Raw genomic sequence first — 15,627 nt, forward strand, 5'->3', positions numbered from 1 at the left:
GGGCATAGTGGGATGAAGAGGGATGGAGAGGGAGGGAGAGGGATGGGCATAGTGGGATGAAGAGGGATGGGCATAGTGGGATGAAGAGGGATGGAGAGGGAGGGAGAGGGATGGGCATAGTGGGATATAGCAGAATGGAGAGGGATGGGCACAGAGGGATGGAGAGGGATGGATGCAGTGGGATGAAGAAGGATGGGCACCGTGGAATGGAGTGGGATGAACACGTTGGGATGGAGAGGGCTGGATGCAATGGGATGGAGAGGGATGGACTGGGATACAGCAGAATGGATAGGGATGGGCACAGAGGGATGGAGAGGGAGGGACACAGCAGGATGGAGAGGGATGGCTGCAATGGGATGGAGAGGGATGGGCACAGTGGGATGGACAGAGTGGAATGGAGCAGGATGGACACAGCAGGATGAACACAAACACAGAGATGGAGAGGGATGAATAAGGACGAACACAGTAGGACGCAGCAGGATGGACTGGAACAAGCACTGGGGTGGAATGGGATGGAAATAACGGGTTGGAAAGCAATGGGCACAGCGGTATGGAGTGGGATGGATACAGAGGGGCAGAGCAGGTAGTATGCAGCAGGATGGAGCAGGATGGATAGGGATGGAGAGAATTAGACACAGTGGGATGGAGAAGGACGGAGAGGGATGGACACGGAGGGGCGGCTGCTCACCACCTTGCCCTTCTTGCAGCATCGACGAGGACGAGGACCGCTACCCACGCAAGCTGGCCTTCGCCGAGTGCCTGTGCACCGGCTGCGTGGATGTGAAGACAGGCAGGGAGACGACGGCGCTCAACTCGGTGCTCATCCACCAGACCATGATGGTGCTGCGCCGCAAGCCCTGCCCGCGTCCCTCCAGCCCCGGCCTCATCACCTTCGAGGTGGATTACATCCGTGTGCCTGTGGGCTGCACCTGCGTCCTGCCCCGCACCGGCCGCTGAGCCCGCTCCCTCGGAGCACCCCTGACCCCGTGACCGTGTCACCCTCCTCGTGCTTGTTTTAGAGCACTCGTTCCTCCCAGCCCGTCCTCCTCCTCGACCCCATCACCATTTATTTATGAGTTATTTATGATGCCCGCTGGGGGATTTATTTTTGTAACCCCGTATTTATTGCTCACCCTCCCCTAAGCCTCCCCATAAGGCAGCAGCCCTGGGCTCAGCCTCAGCCCGTATCTGCAGCCCTCCCTGGGTGCTTCCCAGTTATTTATTCCCCCTCAGTGCTATTTATTGAGACCTCCGTGTGCTATTTAACGCCGGCAGCGTGCAGCCTGAAAATAAAAGCCTGACTCCCACTGTGCCACGCTGGGATAACTGGGAGGGCAAGGGGCAGAGGTGCACGGGTCCCCCCCGTTGTGCCCCGTGGATGCTGGAGGGGAGGTGCCAAACATGCAGGGATGAAGGTGCTTTGGGTAACCCCCAATGGATGCTGGGGGGCATCTGCCATCCCCAAAGCACACCCAGGAGAAGGGGGAAGCAATGGGGAGAACAGGAGGACAACCCCACACAAGCACCCCATCACCACCCACTCCTTTCCCACAGCTCTGCCCTGGGCACTCACATCCCATGGGCTCAGCGCCACCTACAGGGGTTGTCCCACGTATCTTCAGAGCACCCATGGGTGCTGGGGGGGAGGGAGGGGGTAAGGGGCTGGGCGTCACCTCTGGGGACCACGTGTCCTCAAGCCTGTCCCCACTCCAGGTTTGTCCCATCGGTGGGATCACTAAAGATTTGGGCATCGAGCTCCCACCTCACATCCAGGGCACACAGGGGCAATGAATGCGGTGGGGTCAGGAAGGATCTGGGGCCTTTCGGTCCTTTTATTGTAAAAAGCAACCAGAGAAAAAAGAAAAGAAGAAAAAAAAAAAAAATGACAACATACAAAATGTGAAGAGGTGGTGCAGCGAGCAGAGCTGCGTGAACCCCAGCAGCACAGTGGGGCTGTGTGGCTGGCAGAGTCCCCTGGGACATGGGGCGGGCACCTCAACAGCCCCCAGGGATTCTGAAATCACCCAGGGGCTGGGGAGGAAGACCCCCCCCCCCTCAGGGGTTTGGGGACCAGTGGGGGGGTGAGGGGTGCAGCTGGGAAGTGAGTGCAGCAGCAGGGACCCCCTGCTCTGTGTTACTCAACCTCTACGGGGATGGGGTTCACCTGCCCCCCCACTTCGACCATCTGCTTCCTGCGTGCATCAGCAGGGGGTCGCGGTGGGGGGTTGCTGGGGGGCTGCTTGATGGTGTCCCCCATATGGGGCCGCTCCCGGGGCTTCTGCTCAATGGGTCGCCACTCCTCCCCACGCACAGCTGCCTGCAGGGCCATGGGGGGGGGGAGGAAAGGGGGCAGTCAGTGGGGAAACCCTCTCCTTCAACCCCATCACCACCCCCTGCTCCCCCAGAGCAGCTCACCAGCAGGTAGATGCCACTGGCAATGCCCAGACAGACAGTGCCCAGGATGGTGGAAAGCAGGAAGCCAGCAGGGACGGCCAGCCTGAGAACACAAGGGAGGGTGAAGGGAGTGGTTCAGGGTGTGCCTCCCATCCCCAACCCCACTCACGCTGCATGCAGGATGGCACGGATGTAATAATTCCGGGTGAGGGGTCCAAACACCTTCAGCACTGCCGTCATGTACCTCTGGCCACTGTGGGGTAATATGCAGAGTCAGGGGGGGCACCAAGCCCTAAAGGACCCCCCGCCAACACGTAGGAACCCCAGTGCCACCCCATCACTCACCAGCGCTCCATGGTGGAGCCCTTCTGCCTCTTGCTGCGTGGGTACTCCAGCAGGCAGACGAAGGCACCTGCAGCACTGAGTTGGGGGGGGGGGGGAGTCAAGGAAAAGGGTGTTGGGAGCCAAGGGTATGGGGTGAGATCCATAGTGAGTGGGGCAGAAAGGTGGTCAAGGGTGGGGGTGAATTCTGTAGGGAAAGGGGCAGGAATGGAGCGATGTGGGGCCAAACAGTGGGAAGGAGATGTAGGACACCCCCCCGCCCCTCCCCACCTGCACAGGGTCAGGTGCCCCCTCCCACCCCGAGTCCCATAAGGATACATGGCGTACGCAGCGAAGTACCAGCCCTTGAACTGCCCAGCCACCGCCACGACTCCTCCGGTCAGCATGACTGCGGGACAGCGGGGACATGGCTGCCACCCCCGGCACCTCCAACGAGTGGGGACATCGGGGGACGCTCCGCGGTGGGACCCTCAGGAGCCCGAGCAGGGAACGGGGGGGGGAGTTTAACTCCCGGTAGTGGCATGGCGGGGGGGGACAGCGTGGGAGACCCACGGTGACACACGATGGGGACGATAGACTCGTCAGCTCTTCCGCGTCCTCGGTGCCGCTCACTTCCTCCATCCCCGGGGGGGGGTTGGGCCAAAACGGGCTGGAGGGGGGGGGGGGCGGGGGGCGGCGCGGGGGGGGCACAGCCAGGGGTCGCTGCGTGGGGCGAGGGCTCGACCCCCTCTCCATATCCCATCTCCACAGCCCTGCATCCTCAACCCTGCCTCCCTACCCCTAAACCCCCTCCCCATATCCTCACCTCATCCCTGCATCCCCATCCCATATTCAGCCTTTCGACCCCCCTCCCCCTCATCACCCAGCCCCCTAACCCTGCACTCACTCAGCCCGGCCGCCAACGCCTGTTCGTTGGCCCACATTGCCCACTCGATCTGCCCCATGGCCCGGCTCCACTCGGCTCAACCCGACCCGGAAGGCAGCGGTGCAGCGACGCAGCCGAACCCCTTCCCCTCCTTTGGCCACGTCCCCTTCTCGTAAACCACGCCCATAAATTACGCTCCTGCCACCCCCACTAATTACAAACCACGCCCGTTAACCACAAGCCACGCCCACCGAACACAAACCACGCCCCCTTTCGTGCAGGCCACGCCCCCGCAGCGCAGCGCCGGGCCACAGCGGGACGCGGGGCGGTGCGGGGACACAGGATGACATGGGACAGGAGCAGCCCTGATGGGGAACACAGAGCGACCCGGGTGGACCCCCGGTGGGACACAGGGCGTGCTGAGCTCCGGCAGGAGGCTGGCTGCAGGGGACAGCAGTGCAGTGGACATCAGGGGGAGGCAGGACAGCCCCCCCAGCACCTCACGGCAAACAGAACCCACAAACCCCAGAGCAGAGCTGCGGCTGGAAAACCTCTGTTATTTGGTTACAAAAGAGTAAAAACCAGGCAATGGGAGGGGACACGTCTGGGCCAGGATGGGTACAGCTGAGCACAGCACCTCACAGCCCCAAAGCAGGCACTGGGACGGTGGCTCCCTGCCTGTGTGCCCCCCAAGGGCAGCCCCTGCTGGGCATCCCTGCTGTCCCCAGTGGTGTCCCCATCATAGCGTCCCCATCACAGAGTCCCCCATTCTCAGGCAGAGCGGCACGGCAGCCCATCAGGGCCCAGCAGGTGCTGGCTGGGGTCATCCAGGAGCTGTGGGCCAGGGCCAGGCTGTGGGGACAGGAGACGTGTTAGGGGACAGCAGGGAGCAGTAGGGTCGGGGCCCTGTCCCCCCCCATACCTTGGTGTGCAGGATGTAGCGAATGGCCCCTGGCACTGGATCCACCACCACGGCTGACACCAGCTCCTCTGGCAGCACCGCCGTGCCAACGGGCCGGCCTCGAAGGAACCTGCAGCAGGGATGGCACTTAGCTGTCCCCAACCCCATGTCCCCGTCCCATGGTTCCATCCCCATTCCCATCCCACCAGTCCCTATCCACATCTCCATCCCCATCCCTCCAGTCCCCATCTCCCTCCCTATCGCCATCCCATCAGTGCCTACACCCATCTCCATACCCATTCCCACCCCACCTTTTCCCTACCCCAACCCCATTCCCATCCCACCGGTCCCAAATGACAACACCCTTACTGGTCCCCATTGGAGTTGGGTGGGAAGCTGCGCCTCACCACCTCCACAAACTCATCCACGGTGTCCTCCAGCATGAAGATGACCGCGTTGGGGCCAGCATCGAAGGTGTAGGCCACCTGGGGACGGGGACACAGTGAGAGGTGCACAGTGCCAGCGGGACGGGGCCGAGGGGGGGGCTGCCCTACCTTGGTGCGCCCATGGTGGGCGTTGAAGCGGTGTGCCAGGGCGATGATGCGCTGCGAGATGTCGTTGAGGTAGAAGATGGGAGGGAAGGTGTCAAGGCAGGTGGCGTGGAACTGATTGCTGTCCTGCATGGTCAGCTGCCCAAAGGCCTCGAAGTCCCGATCCTGGATGCAGCGCGCCATGCGGGTCATGCGCTCCGGCACCACCACCTCAGCACGGTACTATGGGGAGAGCATCGGGGGGGTCATCTCACAGATCCCATGGGATTTGCTTCCCCACAGCTCACCCCCGCCCTAGAATACCACGGCCCCATTGCACTCAACCATTGGAGGAGACTTCTAAGATCTACGCCCACTGACCATGTCCCCATGTGCCACGTCTCCACAGTTCTGGGACACCCCCAGGGATGGGGCTGCCCCACCTCCCCGGGCAGCCTGTGCTGGTCATCATCAAACATCCAACCCACCTTCAGCAGGGGGCTGGTGTCCACACTGGTCTGCATCCCCGCCGTGCTGCCCACCGCCTTCTTCTCCCCGCTGACCTACACGAGACCACAGGATGTGGGCATCCCACAAGGGCCAGCTCCCAGCCCCAAGAGCAATCCCATCCCTCACCACCAGCACGAGGACGCTCAGCTCCGGCCAGTGTGTCTCAGGTGCCAGCTGCTGTGCCACGCTGTCCCTGCCGTCCGGCCGCTCCCCGCGGTGCCACTGCACGAAGCCCCCCAGCATACTGCGGCACGCACTGCCCGACCCACGCCGTGCCACCTCCGACAGCTCACCCTCCACACCATACAGCCGTGCCAGCGCTGACACTGCAGGGATAACACTGCTGTGCTCACGCTGTCCCCATCACCCCACCCTCCACCCCCCGCTGTCCCCCATACCCACCCAGGCAGGCATAACCAGCAGCTGAGGATGCCAACCCGGCAGCAGTGGGGAAGTTGTTCTCGGAGGCGACGTGCACTTTGTAGGAGAGGCTGAGTGGGGCTGCAGCATCGTCACCGCGTCTCTTGCGGGCCAAGCGCCTCACTGTGCCGGGATGGGGTTATAAGGAAGCACAGGACATGTGGCTCTGTGCCCCCATCCCGGCACAGCTCACCTTCTCGCAGGCAGGCCTGCAGCCGGGGCTGCCCCGCATCCACCTCCTCCCCATTCAGCCACAGGCGGTCCTCGGTGAAGTCACGGCACGCGGCGGCTGTGGTGGTGGTCCTCAGCTGTATGGGATGGCACTGAGCTCGGGGACATGCAGCCCCGGGGATGGGGAGGGGGATATCGGATCCCCCAGGGCTGGAGGTGGGCACGAAGCCCTGCACTAACCTGGTCCTGGTGCAGCGTCACGCTGAGTGAGGAGTTGATGGGCAGGATGAGGTCGGTGTCACGCTTACCCCCTGCGAGAGATGTGGAGAGGTACAGCAATGCTCGGCACGGCACAGTGCCACTGTGCACAGCACGGCGCTGCCTGGCATGGCACGGCACCACTTGGCATGGCATGGCACTGCTTGCTGCCCATCAGCACAGCCTGGCACAGCATGCCATACTGCTTGGAACGGCACCACACAGCACGGCACTGCTTGTGGTGGGCATGGCACGGCGTGGCACGGCGTAGCACAGCTCAGCACAGCATGGCACTGCCTGGCACGGCTCGACACTTAGCACAGCAAAACCCGGCACGGCACGACCCCGCGCCCCCCGCCCGCACTCACAGTATTTGATGACGGCGATGTTGACGGGCGCTGTGCAGGTGACCCGCGCCGTGCCCCGTTCCGCCGCCATGCTTCCGCACACCGCCGCCGCCACGCCCCGCCCAGCCGCTCGCGCGTGCGAGTCCCGCCACGCCATTGGCTGGAGGCACAGCGGCCGGGGCCGGAAGACCAATAGCAGAGATCGGACCACGGGGCGGTCCCGCCCCATCCCGCCCATTGATGGAGCAGAGCGAAGGCGTGAAGGGGGCGGGGCCAACGTGGTGCCGTGTGGGCAGCGCGCATGCGCGGAGATGGGCCGTGCTGGGGGTCCGTGCTCGCAGTGCCCCTATCCCGGTGCCCCCAGCACCCCATTGCCACCCAGAGCCCACAGTAACCCCCCTATACAGCCCCAGTGGCAACGCTCCCAGTATCCCCAGTGCTCCCAGCACCCCAGCCCGACAAGCCCCTATTCCCCCTTTGGCAGCCGAGATCCACTCCCCCCCCCCCAGTATCCCCTCACTCCCGTGGGGTGTTTTTGTCCCTCGTCCCTGTGCCTGGAGGTGGGCACACGCCTGGTATGTGGGTGACACTGCTGGGGTGGGCCCAAAAGCCCCCACAAGAAGGCTGAGGGAGCAGCCCATAGGGAGTATTTTGGACGACCCCCCCCCCAATGGGTGCTGGCAGGTGCGGCGGGGGCCACCCTAGGCTCTGAGTGCCTCCCCCCCAGAGCTTTACAAGCATTTTCCATGGGCGAGAGGAGGCACACGGCTATTTTGGGGTGTGGGATCCTTTCCCCGCCGCAGGGACAGGTGGGGACCCGATTTAGCCCAGCGGGGCTGCAAACAGCACGCGGGCAGGGGGGAGGTGTGGCATCCCTCTGCTGACATCCCCCAAAATGCCCCCAGGGCTCCCCAGCCACCAGGGTGACACCGTGGGGCACCACCACCATGCTGGGGATGCTCAGTTATTGGTGGGATCCCTGGGGTACAAATCCTACAGGAGCACCCAGGCTAGAAGTCTCCTCAGCAAGCAGGGCTAAGACCCGAGGGACAGCCGGCTCCAGCCCCAGGGACCCCACAGCCAGCAGGGCACAGCCAGGGGAGCCATGGCACTGTGCTTGGGTTAAAGCTGAGCTCGGTAAAACCCAATATCTCTGCTTTTCTTTATAGGGCTTCCCACCCAAAAGCAGCCAGGAGCAGCACAGACCCCCCTCAGCCCAAAAAGCCTGGCTTGGGGGCACGAGGGCAGCTTGGCTCCATCCATGGGGACACAGCGGTGAGCAGGGCAGGGGATGTGGGATGGGGATGAGGATGCACTGCATCAATAAGGGACATCTCCCTGCTGACAGCCGTGGGGCTCAGCTCCACCTTTAAGAGCCTGAAGCTCCAAAACCCTCTATGGTGCAGAAACTGAAGGAGGACACTCAGCCTCAGGGTGTCTGAAGTGCAAAAAGAGGCTGAGCAGAGCCAGCACTGCGTCCCCAGGGAACTCCATAGGGGCACGGAGCCAGGACACCCGGAGCAGGAACACCCATCACACTGCCTTGGCTCACACCCAGCAGTGCTTTTGGGACAGCAGCTCAGCGTGTGCCAGGACACGCAGCCAGGACTGGGCACAGGTGGCCACGGGGCTCCCATGGGGTCTGGTGATGTCACAGCATGGCCAAATCCCTCCATGAATGGCAGGAGTTGATGACTCAGGGGACAGGGAAGGATTTTGGCCCCAGTGCCATCCCCTCCTGCTCCCCCCTTGGACACCCTGGGGGGCACAGACTGCAGTCCAGGCCGCCCATGGATGAAACTGCCTTTATTGAGAAAAAATGGTTTGCTACAAATACGTCGTCGTATTTTCATAATTATTATTGTTATTATTATTCTTTCCTTCTTTTTCAAAAAACATTATGTCTCGTTAAAAGTTCTACTCGTTATGCAAAAAGTCAGGGTAACATGGACGAGCACGGCTGGCAGCACAGCAGGATTCCCAACCCCACACCAAGGGGTGCAAGAGGCAGGAGCTGCCCGCGCTGCCTTAAAGTGCTTTACAAAAGCAGCCACTGCTGCCCCTGCTCCAACACTGCCGGGGCAAAAAGGAGGAAGAGGAGGAGGAGGAAGAGGAAGGAGACAGAGGCATTAAAAGCACTGTCCCAGATGGCCCAAGGCAGGCAGCGAGAGCTCCAATGGAGGGCTGCATGAGGCAGAGCCCTCTAAGCAGGAACCTGGGGGTCCCAGACAAGGAGGAGACAAGGAAACCCAACTAGGTTCCTCTCTGATGTCCCTGCTCCAGTGGGAGCAGGTAAAGCCCCTGGGCTGGACACACGGCAAGGGGACAGTGCTGGGTAGGGAAGACACCGCTGCTTCCCACTAACCCTGGCTGCACAGAGGGAGCAGAGCAGCCCCAGCCCTTACCCCCTGCCAGGGGGCTGCCAGAAGCACAGGGGAGATCCCGGCCCCCAGAACACTTGGTACTACTTGAAGTAAAAAGACAGTATTGCTAGAGCACAGCTGGAAGGAGCCAGGACTCAGGCAGCCCACAAAAGGATGCTTCTCTGAGTGTGGGGATGCAGGCAGCAGCACAGCCCCACGGGCATAGATACAGCCCCAGAGCAGAGCAGTGGCACATCCCAGCAGCACGCTGTCCTTTGGCATAGCTTTGGGGCAGCCCCAGATGGGACTGTGGGGGCAAAGCTTGGGGTCCAACTCGGAGAGACTCCTTGGGACCTCCTCCAGCACACAGTGGGGCTGCTGCCCTCCGGAGCACTCTGCCCAAAGCCTTGTTGGGAAGCAGGTGTCAACTCGCTGCCTCCACTTGGTAAACCTGGGCCAGCCCCCTTGCTGGTGTGAGCCCAGAGGGTGGCAGGGCACCAACACGCAGCTCTTCTCCTCCAGCTGCTGGCAACTCATTACGTGGGAAGGGAATTATGCTGCACAGGGCTACGGCTGTGCCAGGCAGATCTCCCTTCCACTCACACTCAGCTGAGCAGAGCAGACAGCACAGGGCAGGGAGGAAGGGGACAGTGGGGCACAGAGACCTGCTGGCCTGGGCAGGGCTGCAAGGCAAAAGGGAAGGGGAGAAAGAGCTGCACCTTCTGCCCCAACACTGCATGGCACGGGAGCACAGCACGTGCCCTGCAGCTGATTTCTGCCTGTCCAGTACAGGGAGCTATGGAGCTTCACTCAGAGCAGCAACTGCCCACCTGAGAGAAGCATCCTGAAGTCTCCTGGTTCAGGGGACCAGATGCTCTGCATTAGGGCTGGCATTCTGCACAGCCACCAAGGGCAGACATCCCCACCCAACCCAGCTGCTCTGCACTGAGCACCAGTTGGCAGCACCAAACCCTCTTGCTTCCTCACCATGCACCCAAATGCAAGCTGCCCCTCTGGGTTACAGCCAGCAGTGCCACGCAGCCAGCTCTGCCTGCAAGGATTAACAGTGCCACTGCAGGAGCACAAAGCCTCCTAGGGAAATCCTCCCCTGCCATGCCAAAGGGTTACAGCAGCACCATGGGTTTGGAGGAAAATCCAAACTTGGGCAATTTCCAGCAGAGCTTTTGCAAGCCCAGCCTGGTGGGCTGCACCCTTTGCTCCCAGCCCAGCACTCAAACACTGCTTGCTGTTTAATTACAAGCATCTGAGAGAGCAAACTGTGGGCAGAGAGGAAGGAAGCTCACTCACAGTTCAGAGAAGCTGCACCCAGCAGGAACCTGAGGAGCCCAGCGACGCAGCCAACAGCCCAGGGATCACAGCCACGCGACAAAGGGGCTGCTTGTCCTCCCAAAGGTCCTTTTTGAAGCAGAGCTGTGGGGCTGGCTGTGCTCTGACCAACACAGCACTGCGCTGACACGGCCTCATCGCTGCCTGCAGAGAAAAGCTGACAGCAGAAGGGGACAGAACAGGTTGGAGAGAAGAGAGGAGGAAGCCCAGCTGCTCACGTGGCTCAGCAGAGTCCCAGCCGCAGGCCCAGGGTCCAGCTCTTCCCTCCCTCTCCCATTTCAAATCCACAGCACGTTCGTTTGGTTGGTTTCTTTTTGTTGCTTTGTTAAAAAATATACTTTCTTAATAATGTCCCATAAAAATACTCTCGTCCCCAGTGACGGATATTGCGGTGTGAAGAGTAACAGCTTCTGTTCCTGCTCTATAAAACGTGGAAAAGGCGTCACGCCGCTTCATGTAGAAAAACAGAACGCAGTATTACAAGAGCTGGTACAAAAGGAGGGAGGTGGGAGTCGCACTGGGACAGTCCACAGCTCCAAGGTGGGCACAGCAGGCCTGCAGTCTCGCTCTGGGATTCAGCCCTGCTGCTTTTGGGCTGGGCTGTGTGGCAGCAGGGAGAGGAGGCAGCTCCCAACTGCAGCGTGGGGACGGACGGACAGAGCGACGTCTCCAGAAATAACCTCGTGGGGTTTAAAAAGGAACAAAACACTCTGTGCTGCTTTCTTCCTTTTCCAAAAAGGAAAACAAAACCTCAAAAGGACGTGGATGGTTGCAGTTTGAAACGAGGGCATTTCTGCATAAAACGCAACGTAGTTTTACGTACCTATCAAATTGCAACAAAGAGCATGAAGACCAACGGTGCCAAAAAGCATCTAATAATAAATAGATCTGGATACAGGTATACACTCCGTGTACGGATATGAAATGCCTAACTGAGGAACGGTCCCCTGTCCTCTCTCCTCCCAGCAGCGGACGGCTCTGCTCACTCACCAGTCCAGAGTGATGCTGAGGCATCTGCCCCTTCTTCGTGGTGGTGGGATCTGCCCAGAGAGGTGAGGGAAGAGAGGCCTTGATTCTCAGGGGGCAACGAGTTCCATGCCTTCCCCAGCAGGAAGGTCGAGTGTGCAAAAAGGGGTGTGAGGTGGGATCCGAAGCAAAGCTCCACGGCAGCCCTCAGTTCTCAGAGAGTGACAGAGCCAGAGCAGCCTGCAGCGCTGCCTCCTCGTCGATGTTGTAGTCCTAAAAACAAAGAATGGATGGTCAGGAAGGCAGTGGTGCGAGGCTGTGCTGCCCTGCCTTTGCGTCTCAGTCCCTCTCCTGCCTGGGTTGAGACTCCTGACATCACCCCTGCTTTCAGAGCTGGCAGCAGGCAGGGATGAAACTGGCCATGGTTTCCCAGATGGGCTCCAGGGAAAGCTTTCTTGCAAGGCTACACGCTTCTCCAGTGCTCCAGTCAGTAACCCCTTCCTGGGCTGGGGATGTTTCTCTGCAAATAGTTGCAGGGAGGTCCAGGCAACAAAGTTAGGATGCTAATAAAACCATCTGCTAGTCCCTGTGACCACAGCTGCACAGTCACACTCCTACGCCCCGCTCAGATGGTCTGCAGCCCCCCAAAGAACGTCCCCCTGTGCTGTAGCCAGATCTTCCAGGCTGCAGGCTGGGCTGCTCCTCGCCCTCTCCTCGTGTTTCCCCACGTGAAGCCTTGAAGAAAAGGCCTTTTGTATTACAGTCCCTCAGGGGAAGAGTTTAATGGAGCACATGGAAATAAACAAACCATCTTCATGGGGAGGGATAACATTTCTCTCTGCTGCACTTGGGGTGACTTTTGCCTTAGTGTGTGTCTAACAAGGCCCAGTGTGAACACCCAGAAGCTCTCCCAAGTGGGGCTATGTGTGCTGCATGCATCCCACAAAGCCCAAAGGAGAAACTTTCCCCTTGCACCCCTCAATGTGCTGCAAACCAGGACAGGCAAATCCTGGCAGGCAAGAAGGGCTGGATTTGTCACCCAGACACTCTGTGTGGGATACAGGGAAGATGATTCTGTTCTGGCTCACAGCCATACTCACCACAAAGGTGTCGTAGGAGAACTTGTGCCGGTGCAGGAGGTGCTGCAGGAAGTTTGCACTCTTGTAGCTGGGGTCCCCCCAGGGCATGGCTGAGCAGACAGGGCATACCTGCAGCAGGCAGGGACAGGACAGCTGTGAGATGTGGGCACTGAGCCGCCTCCAGCTCTCCTGGGGGGCATCAGGGAGCTGCTGCAGCCATGGCACAAGAGAGAAGTGAGCAGTGTCCCTCTGTCTGGGGTTGGGTATCCACTGCAGTGGGTATGCCAAGTGCCTCTGCCCTCTCAGCAGATCCCTCTGTGCACAAAGCTGCTGGCACGTAGCCCAGACTGCTTTTAGCTTGCTGACTAGTTAAATGTATACATGAGCACCTTTCAGATGATGCCAGAGCTGCGAGTTCCCCACACCTCAGTCAAATCAACAGCAAGAGAGAGAGCAAATCCAGCACCAGCTCGGTCATAAGCACAGTGAGACAGAGGCAGCTCGCTCCAGAGAGCCTCTAACAAAGCCAGCAGGGGCTGCTGTGAATCTAGTCATATTCCCAGCATTACCCACCCAGAACCAGCCTTGCTCACCACTTTGTTGGGGTCATTGCGGTGATTCTCCATGCAGTGCTTTACCAGTTCCTGCTGGTCCAGATTCCGGGCCCCACAATATGGGCACACAAACGTTGAGCGATTGGGAATATTGCTAAAGAGAATGAGAACAAGCTCAGAGCCCTGCCAAGTGCCTGCATCAACTTCTTCCAAACGCACCCAGCCACCTCTGCTGCTGCCTGTTCTGCTGTGTCCCACCTGCCCACGGTAAAGCCAAACCAGCCTGTTCCCAGCCCAGCCATGAGCTCAGCCACCCTGATCTGCTCAGTCCCTTCTCGCTGGCTGAAACACGGGGCAGTGCCAGGGCTGCAGATGCCAGCAGGATAAGCATGCTGAGGTTTGTGGTTGTGAACGGCCCGGGAGAAGGAGCAAACAAAACCTGTGTTTGGATTTTAGAGCTTCTAGTGAAGATGGATGAGAGCATCTGTGCAATCTGCATTTTTATATGTGATGCATGACAGTACCTGGGGATAGGCTGGGATGTGGGGACAACTGGGACAAACTTGGGGCAGTTGGCCATCTGCTCCTGCACCTTTGCACAAGACGAGACGTGAGACCGCATTTTCGCTAGGGTCACCTGGAGGAGGAGAGGAGAAACATTCCCAGAGGCTGCAGGAACACATTCACCTGTCAGACAAAGCACCAGAGCCACCAGTGTGGTAGAGGAAAGCAGTTTTCACCACGTTTTGGCCAATCAACAGCAGAGCAAGCCGAGGTTACACGCAGAAAGTCAGGCTGGCTGCACTATTGCAGCACCAGCTTCAATTTCCTTTGCAAAAGAGGAACTGTTGACATGCATAGCCCTGAACTGCTCTGCCACCATGACAGTGGTTTGTTTCAGGGTGACACAGAGGCAGCTACAGGGAAATCTCCACTGTCAGGGGAAGGCAGAAAGCAACCAGCACAGCCTGTGGAGGTGCACCACGAATCACAGCCTTGCAGCCGGTCCAGAAGCACCCCACACCTGACTGCTGGGCTGGGCCATGCTTTACCTTCTTGCTGCAGCCTCTGCAGGGAGCCTTGTAGGATGAGAGCTGTTTCTCCACACTGGAAGCCTTCTCTACCTTCTTGGGGTCGAAGGGCATGCGGCAGAGCGGGCAGAGAGGGGATGGCACCTGGAGGCAGGGCTGCAGGCACTCCCCGCAGAACCTGGGGGCAAAGAGAGCAGCAGGAGTGAAACCTCAGCCCTAGGGCAGGACACAGGGCTGCTGGGCACCTCAGGCAGCCCCAAAACCTAGCAAGCAGCATCCTCACGGGGCAGCGTGGGAAACGGTGAGGGGGAGTCAGGCACAGCTCAATCCCCAAAGGAGCTGCTTGCCCTTCAAACATCACTCCTTGCACGTGCCATAGGGCTCCACACACGTGTGCCTGCTGCTTGGAGACTCACGGCTGGGAGCAGCCGGCCCAGATTTGAGCAGAGCCAAATAATAATGGGCACTGAGCGCTCAAGCTGCAAGAAACAAAGCAAGCATGCAAGCTCAAGCATTAGAGCCCAGCTCACCTCCTCTCAAGGTCTTTACGTTGGCAGCACAAAGGAAGCCCACGCAGCCACACGGAGGGGAGGGCTGAGCACCGTGCCACCTCCTGTCCTCTTCCTGCAACCCCCTGGCACTCAGACGTGGTCACCTAAAGTGCCACAGTGTCCCCATCTGCTACCCAGCTCATGTCACTCCGCAGCTGTGCTGGCAGCTGGCACAGCCCCTATCTCACACACTGCCTCTCCACATGACAGCAGCAAAGCCTGCAGAGATGTCACTGCCGGGGGTTCCCAGGTGGCAGCTTGGCACACTTAGAAGGGCCAGTGCTGCGGAGGAGCCACGTGCACTGCAGATGAGAAGGGAAAACACCATATGGGGGTCCTCTGCTCCAGTTCCCTTCCAACCCCCTGCAGCACCCTCAGCCTCAAGCACACCAAGAGCTGCCACAGCCATGGGAGAAAATCCCCAAAAGCTGCTCAGAGGTGGCACTGACACACTGTGCTGCCAAGGGGACCCAGTGCACTCCCAGGGGTGTCAGTGGGGATTTCCAACCTGAAACCCCAATTGGAAAAGCCAGGGAGAAGAGTCAGCTTTGGGGAGGAACAGCAGGACTCGGTGTGGGCACAGGATGGGACGGGGGCACCAGTACCAGCTGGAGTGCAGGATGGGGCCTTGGTGTGGAGATGCTGTGGTTGCCCTATCCCTGGAGGCATTCAGCTTGGATGGGACCCAGTGCAGCCTCACCTGGTTCCTGATTTAGCTGTTGGCAACCCCAGCCACGGCAGGAGCTTGGAAACAGATAATCTTTGAGGTCCCATCCAACCCAACCATTCTGTGACTGTATCGTGTGAGGCAGGAGATGGAACAGGGGCTGGTACTGGGTGTGCTGTGGGATGAGGGTCCTGGGTTGGAGGTCCCTGTTCCAGGTAAGGCACGGGATGGCAAGGCACGGGATGGCACGGCACGGGATGGCACGGCACGGGATGGCACGGCACGGGATGGCACGGCACGGGATGGCACGGCACGGGATGGCACGGCACGG

The 15,627-nt window shown here is 60.0% G+C and overlaps 4 protein-coding genes across 6 annotated transcripts in view; 1 reads left to right on the forward strand and 3 right to left on the reverse strand.

Annotated features, from left to right (window-relative positions):
• Window positions 1–957, forward strand: part of IL17C (interleukin 17C) — a 1,601-nt gene extending 644 nt beyond the window's left edge. The window contains exon 2 of the mRNA XM_042821766.1: window positions 708–957. Coding sequence (XP_042677700.1) covers window positions 708–957 — 250 coding nt within the window. The remainder of the gene's footprint in view (window positions 1–707) is intronic.
• An 845-nt stretch (window positions 958–1,802) lies between these two features.
• On the reverse strand, window positions 1,803–3,768 carry LOC122161777 (cytochrome b-245 light chain). Its single transcript, XM_042821421.1, has 6 exons — window positions 3,623–3,768; window positions 3,055–3,124; window positions 2,740–2,814; window positions 2,564–2,647; window positions 2,416–2,497; window positions 1,803–2,317 (listed from the first exon to the last, which is right to left on the reverse strand). The coding sequence occupies exons 1-6, from the start codon at window positions 3,678–3,680 to the stop codon at window positions 2,135–2,137; spliced, it is 552 nt and encodes a 183-aa protein (XP_042677355.1). The 5' UTR covers window positions 3,681–3,768; the 3' UTR covers window positions 1,803–2,134.
• Window positions 3,769–3,959: 191 nt separating this feature from the next.
• MVD (mevalonate diphosphate decarboxylase) lies at window positions 3,960–6,869 on the reverse strand. 2 transcript variants are annotated; one of them, XM_042821419.1, is made up of 10 exons: window positions 6,760–6,869; window positions 6,374–6,444; window positions 6,156–6,270; window positions 5,945–6,085; window positions 5,669–5,868; window positions 5,521–5,595; window positions 5,057–5,275; window positions 4,872–4,987; window positions 4,524–4,632; window positions 3,960–4,453 (listed from the first exon to the last, which is right to left on the reverse strand). In XM_042821419.1, the coding sequence occupies exons 1-10, from the start codon at window positions 6,827–6,829 to the stop codon at window positions 4,373–4,375; spliced, it is 1,197 nt and encodes a 398-aa protein (XP_042677353.1). In that variant the 5' UTR covers window positions 6,830–6,869; the 3' UTR covers window positions 3,960–4,372. The 2 variants fall into 2 exon arrangements, with proteins under 2 accessions (XP_042677353.1, XP_042677354.1); XM_042821420.1 differs by having other exon boundaries at window positions 6,156–6,285; window positions 6,760–6,847.
• Window positions 6,870–8,529: 1,660 nt separating this feature from the next.
• RNF166 (ring finger protein 166) overlaps window positions 8,530–15,627 on the reverse strand; it is a 7,552-nt gene continuing 454 nt past the window's right edge. The window contains exons 2-6 of one of the 2 annotated variants that reach the window (XM_042821778.1): window positions 14,100–14,256; window positions 13,572–13,684; window positions 13,087–13,201; window positions 12,515–12,622; window positions 8,530–11,687 (exon numbers count right to left, since the gene is read on the reverse strand). In XM_042821778.1, coding sequence (XP_042677712.1) covers window positions 11,622–11,687; window positions 12,515–12,622; window positions 13,087–13,201; window positions 13,572–13,684; window positions 14,100–14,256 — 559 coding nt within the window. In that variant the 3' untranslated portion in view covers window positions 8,530–11,621. Of the gene's footprint in view, window positions 11,688–12,514; window positions 12,623–13,086; window positions 13,202–13,571; window positions 13,735–14,099; window positions 14,257–15,627 lie in introns of those variants that run through there. The other variant, XM_042821780.1, reaches the window with a different exon arrangement.

Source organism: Centrocercus urophasianus, unplaced genomic scaffold (genome assembly GCF_019232065.1).
Source record: "Centrocercus urophasianus isolate 14NV4802_14NV808 unplaced genomic scaffold, USGS_Curo_1.0 seq_2, whole genome shotgun sequence".
Classification (NCBI taxonomy): Eukaryota; Metazoa; Chordata; class Aves; order Galliformes; family Phasianidae; genus Centrocercus; species Centrocercus urophasianus.

Bases quoted from the DNA above. Each gene is read 5' to 3' on its own strand.
- LOC122161777 (XM_042821421.1), bottom strand. From the start codon at position 3,680: ATGGGGCAGATCGAGTGGGCAATGTGGGCCAACGAACAGGCGTTGGCG. The intron at 3,125-3,622 runs GTGAGTGCAGGG...GCTGTCCCGCAG, and splicing joins GGCGTTGGCGGCCGGGCTGA to TCATGCTGACCGGAGGAGTC. The intron at 2,815-3,054 runs GTATCCTTATGG...CCCCCAACTCAG, and splicing joins TACTTCGCTGCGTACGCCAT to TGCTGCAGGTGCCTTCGTCT.
- MVD (XM_042821420.1), bottom strand. From the start codon at position 6,829: ATGGCGGCGGAACGGGGCACGGCGCGGGTCACCTGCACAGCGCCCGTC. The intron at 6,086-6,155 runs GTGAGCTGTGCC...ATCCCGGCACAG, and splicing joins GCAGGCCTGCCTGCGAGAAG to TGAGGCGCTTGGCCCGCAAG. The intron at 5,869-5,944 runs GTGGGTATGGGG...TTATCCCTGCAG, and splicing joins TGCTGGTTATGCCTGCCTGG to TGTCAGCGCTGGCACGGCTG.